Source organism: Arachis ipaensis, chromosome B09 (genome assembly GCF_000816755.2).
Source record: "Arachis ipaensis cultivar K30076 chromosome B09, Araip1.1, whole genome shotgun sequence".
NCBI classification, from domain to species: Eukaryota; Viridiplantae; Streptophyta; class Magnoliopsida; order Fabales; family Fabaceae; genus Arachis; species Arachis ipaensis.
In genome coordinates this window covers 146250063-146255745 of record NC_029793.2, presented here as the reverse complement: position 1 = coordinate 146255745, position 5683 = coordinate 146250063, and the positions used below count along the sequence as shown (strand labels likewise).

General features: G+C 33.2%; 1 protein-coding gene and 1 long non-coding RNA gene across 2 annotated transcripts; one reads left to right on the top strand and one right to left on the bottom strand.

The window, feature by feature from the left end:
• LOC107619625 (gibberellin 20 oxidase 1-like) lies at window positions 176-2036 on the top strand. The gene is made up of 3 exons (XM_016321927.2): window positions 176-894; window positions 1094-1415; window positions 1506-2036. The coding sequence occupies exons 1-3, from the start codon at window positions 353-355 to the stop codon at window positions 1776-1778; spliced, it is 1137 nt and encodes a 378-aa protein (XP_016177413.1). The 5' UTR covers window positions 176-352; the 3' UTR covers window positions 1779-2036.
• Window positions 2877-4615, bottom strand: LOC110266468. The gene is made up of 3 exons (XR_002353877.1): window positions 4522-4615; window positions 3962-4092; window positions 2877-3092 (listed from the first exon to the last, which is right to left on the bottom strand). It is a non-coding gene; the product is annotated as an uncharacterized LOC110266468 (long non-coding RNA).

The window sequence follows — 5683 nt, the reverse complement described above, 5'->3', positions numbered from 1 at the left end:
ATTGTAAAACATATTAATCTTAATAAAATTAACATTAAAATCATATTATTAAAAAAATATATTTATATAAAAATATTAAGATAATAATTGAGATACAATAAATGATTCAATATATTTGATTAAACTACCTGATATAATACCCAAGAACATCCTCAAAAAACAGCAAAAATGGCTTTGTAAAAAAAGAGTACTAGGGAGGGAGTACTCCATGAAATTTGTATGAAAATAGTGAAGGTGTGGGTGCTTATATAAGATTCCAATATTTGTTCTACAATTTCCCCAACAAACGGCCTTGGCTTTTCTTTCATCGCATCTCTCCAACTCTTTCTTCTTCGTCTTCTTCTTGAATGCAATGGTTAATGCAATGGCAATAGACTGCATGCACTCCATGCCTCAACCACCAAAAGAATCCTCATTGGTGTTTGAAGCCTCCGTTTTCAGCCACCAACTCAACCTACCGTCACAATTCATTTGGCCTGACCACGAGAAAGCCTCCATCCATGTCCCTGAGCTTCAGGTCCCATTCATTGATCTCGGAGGGTTCCTTTCCGGCGATCCCCTCGCCGCAATGGAAGCCTCAAGCCTTGTTGGCGAAGCATGCCGGAAGCACGGCTTCTTCCTTGTCGTCAACCACGGCATAGACAGGAACTTGATCACCGATGCTCACGCTTTGATGGATGATTTCTTTGAGCTTCCCCTGTCCCAGAAACAGAGAGCTCAGAGGAAAACAGGGGAGCACTGTGGTTATGCTAGTAGCTTCACCGGTAGATTTTCTTCTAAGCTTCCATGGAAGGAGACACTTTCCTTTCAATACTCGGCAGATAAAAAACACTCACCCAACCTTGTCAAGGACTACCTTTGCAGTAAACTGGGCAAAGAGTTTGAGCAATTCGGGTAAGCATAACTAAATAATAAATGTAGTTACTAATTAAACACATTCTAAATTTAAACCAAACTTAATTTGTCTAGTAGTCAGTTCACTCGTCTGCTTAACAACCCATCATAAACTCTTAGATAAAATTCAAAATTCAGATCCTCATACTAGTCCTTAGAGCATTGTAAATTTGACTTGACATGACTTACATACATGCAGGAATGTGTATGAGAAGTACTGTGAGGCAATGAGCAATCTTTCTTTGGGGATAATGGAGCTTCTAGGGATGAGCCTTGGAGTTGGCAAATCGTATTTTAGAGAGTTCTTTGAAGAGAACAATTCAATAATGAGGCTCAATTACTACCCTCCTTGTCAAAAACCTGACCTCGCCTTGGGAACTGGACCTCATTGTGATCCAACATCCTTAACCATTCTCCACCAGGACCAAGTTGGTGGCCTCCAAGTTTATGTTGACGATCAGTGGCACTCAGTTACCCCGAATTTCAATGCTTTTGTCGTCAATATTGGTGATACCTTCATGGTATGTAACACTATACATACTTAACCACATAATTAATGGTTTAACCTCCTAGTATATATAATTGTTTTGGGTTTGTATGTTGATTATTAGGCTCTTTCAAATGGGAGATACAAGAGTTGTTTGCACAGGGCAGTGGTAAATAGCAAGACAACAAGAAAATCACTTGCTTTCTTCTTGTGTCCAAGAAGTGACAAGGTTGTGACGCCACCATGTGAGTTAGTGGACAATTTGAGCTCAAGGCTCTACCCTGATTTTACATGGTCCATGCTCCTTGAGTTTACTCAGAAGCACTACAGAGCTGACATCAGAACCCTTGATGAATTCACCAACTGGCTTCAACGGAAGGACGATAAGATTATTTGATGAGGGAAAGGCATTAAACAAGAACAAGCAGCGTTGAATTGGAGTTTCTTCATGTTCTGAGTATGCTAAAAAAATGTTTAAAAAAAAATCAATAAGCAGATCTCATAAGGTAATTTTGTAATTTTAATTTCATTATATAGAAGGGTATCTCCTTCTAACGTGAATATGTTGATTATATGTTAAATTGAAGCAAGTTTGTATCAATGTATATTGAAACCTTTAAAAGGTTAATTACGTAAGCGTTTGATCAAACAAAAACTTTAAACTTCCATAAAAATATTGTAACAACATTTCCTTATAATCAATCATCGCTAATACCAGGCTATATTAAGTTTAGGAGAAACAAAGGTTAACACCTAATAATCCTAATTAATGGTGGTTAAAAACTTAAAATATTAAAATGATGCTTTAGTTTACCAGTACATGTGATGTCACAATTCTCAAACATCAAACCAATGATCTTTCAATATCTTGGAGGCCCTTGGACATCTGTAGGAGTAAGGTTAAAACTGGCAAATAAATCCAATAAAAATAGGTGTCCCACTATATGAATGATTCGGTGGAATTGAAAGCTAAAATCCAATGACGATTATGTTGTTATCAATTTTGGAGGCTTAGTAATTTAGAATGCAAGCTAACGTTCGCTGATCTTTGTCCTGTTCCCTGTCCTTAGATGCTGAAACATTCTTCTTATGATTTTCTTTTCTTTAATTTATTTCCCTCATTTTAAATTTTATGTCTTATTATTAATGTAATAAAATTTTATACAGATATATAGCTACTTAAACAAAGGTAAGTTAATCTCTATGTATTTAAATTTAAAAATAAGGTACCACTTGTGACCCATGAGTTTGCAGTTTGTATTTAAATGGCACATTCGCCGTTTCACTCACAACACTGTTTTATTCCACTTATTTTGGCACAATCTAAGACCCATAGAATTTCTATTACCGCTTGCTTGCTCATCACGTGAGCAGAGTGAGTACATCAACATGAAATAATCAACTTAACGATAACAAAAATGCTGCAATGAAGCTCATCACGTGAGCAGAGTGAGTACATCAACATAAAATAATGAACTTAATGATAACAAAAATGTTGCAATGAACACATTATTATAATTTATTTCTTCTTAAAAGCCTGTATTATGATCCAATAACTATACTATACTTGTTTAGTTATTACAAATCAGATTGATTACATAATACAATAAGGAAAGAAATGAAGAAAGACATGCTTGCTTCAAACTCGAAAAACTCAGCCGCCAAGCCACAACAATGACAGTCCAATTCTCGTACTCTCTTTCCTCAAACCCTGCACTACGTGCAAATTAAAACCATTTCATTTTCTTATACTACTTAATACTTATTTCTTCTATCTCACTATGCCTTCAATAAACGTAACCATTTCTTAATATTTGTCATTGGCCATAAATATTTTAGTCCGAAAAAGTATATGGAACCAACTCTAAATCAGTTAAGAATGGAACAACTTAATTAATTATAAATATAGTAATTAGTTTTATTTATTTATGATTTAAAATATTCGTTATTAAATGTTTTACCACATTCAAATTAGGAAGAGATATGTTCAGTATCATTGCAACGTGAATTACAGAAACTGATTCAATTATGCCTAAAACATGATAAATCAGAAAATAGATTCAGAACCATCCAATAGTATAAGCACCATCCACGTAGAGATTTTGAATTCATCCAAAGATATTTGGCTGGTTTTTTGCTGAAACCATCATGGTTCCTAGCATTATTGATTTTAGTCCCAACAGATAGAATAAAACTAAAAACTAGTTCAAGAAAACTATCAATTGATATGACTTTTCTGTTTGCAAAATCATTCTAAAAAGACCAAACATTGCGGTGTGCAACACAGCTACGGTATCTTCTAAAACAACATTTTTCCTTAGGAGATTTTGGTCATATTATATAGATGGCTCCGATTCTATGCTCATCACCTATATGTAATTAATATTCTTGTATTTGTAGCATCTCTAGTACTAGCTATTTGTCTATAAGTTCATTTACTTTTATATATATTCCACGGCCCAACCACAAACAAATAATAGTATCCTTAACATACTCCAAAAGAACAAGAAGCAACTAGCTTAATTAGCAGGTAATTAATTATGATTAAGCATGTTTACATGCCCATAGAAAATATATTACCTTCCATTGATATTCGGATTCAACCCCTTTGATGTCCTTGACCCTTCAAAATTATTTTGTTAACTATTATTCCAATTCCACCAAGGGTTGTTTTTCATGTACCATTTGGCCAAAAGAGTGAGGTAGGGTAGCTGATGCGTCCAATATGAATCAAAATGGTAACCATTAAAGTGACATATATATAATAAACAAATGGGATTGGAATAACAACTATTTTGCAAATTAAAGAACTGATGAATAACAACTATATGTAATAGCATAATTTTAAGATCTATGACTATTTAGATCATATCATCATAGTCTATCACCAAGCTAAATCTCTTGTGACTGGAAATGTTGTTGATTGAAATGAATGTTTTTGTCTTTATGATAATTTCCATTGGTTCATCAATAAGGACAAAACCTCAATAATTTTTTCATTTTAGTCAGTAAAATACAATAATAGAAGAAAGAAAAATAGGTGTAGGCACCCCCTAGGCCTATTGATCATTGAGATTTGATATAATTATATTATTCTTTTAATAAGACAAAAGAAAATAACTATTTATGAGTATACTTACACAAGAGATTGGCTAACTTGCTATGACTAATTTGGCACTACATTAGGACCACAAAAGGACAAAATAAAGACCCCTCGTGTTCTTTTTCCTGCCTCCTCCCATCAATTATATATATATATATATATTTTGTTTCTTTTTTTAAAAGAAAAAATTTGTATTCTCTTTTCACTTCAAATCTCATCCATAATTACGTGTCTAGCTAATACACACATTTATTAGGGGTTTAATCAAATAATAATGCAGGATGAATATCCGATTTTTCTTCTATGGCCTATTTGTCACTTTGTTTTGTAGTTTTGCTATATGGTGATGAAATGGGTTGGAGAAAGAACCGACAAAGCTTCAACACAATAATGAATTAATTTCCATGCATGTCATGACTCATCCCTTAATTTTTCTAGACTTTAGAAAGGAAAAGAGATCATACTAATGGGTAGATTGATAGGACTACTCTTATTCAAAACACTGGCTAAGATTTAAAGTTGGCCACGTAATTTCAGACATTATAAAAATATGGCTCAAAATGGCTTCCATTCGTTAGTTTTGTTTCTTCTATTGTTCGGTTTCGTTTGGGAAATGGGAAAATTGAGTGCTCGAAAACGATGCTTGCTTATAACTATTGCATGAAAAAGTCTAGGAAATCAACAACTTTTGTGTTTTGTGGCCAGCACCTAATTATCAAAAGAAGAGTGAGTGATCTCTTACCATTAAATTTAATCTTACACCATTAAAAATATTATTGATAGTCAATTGATAATTACAAAATACAAAAATTACTGCCTCCTAGCACTCCTCCTATTGCATTATGTTATGTCATGATGAGGAACGGATGGATATGCTACGTATATCTCTATTCAAAATCATGACACGTTCACGTGTATTTGAAATTTTGAATACAGTTTCTTTTTTATAATATGGAAAAGTATAACTAAATAACAACATTTTTGAATAATGTGAATTAATAGAGTTAAAAGAGTAAATTAATCTTAAATTTAATTAGTAGCATTAAATTAGGATGTAATATATTTTTATTTAATTAATAGTTATTCATGTTGTTCAAGATAATCATTGTTTACCTAGCACTCTCCTTTTTATATCTCTTTTAATGCATGGTTTCTTCGGAATTTTATGTAATGGTGACCAACATCACCTTGATACGTGA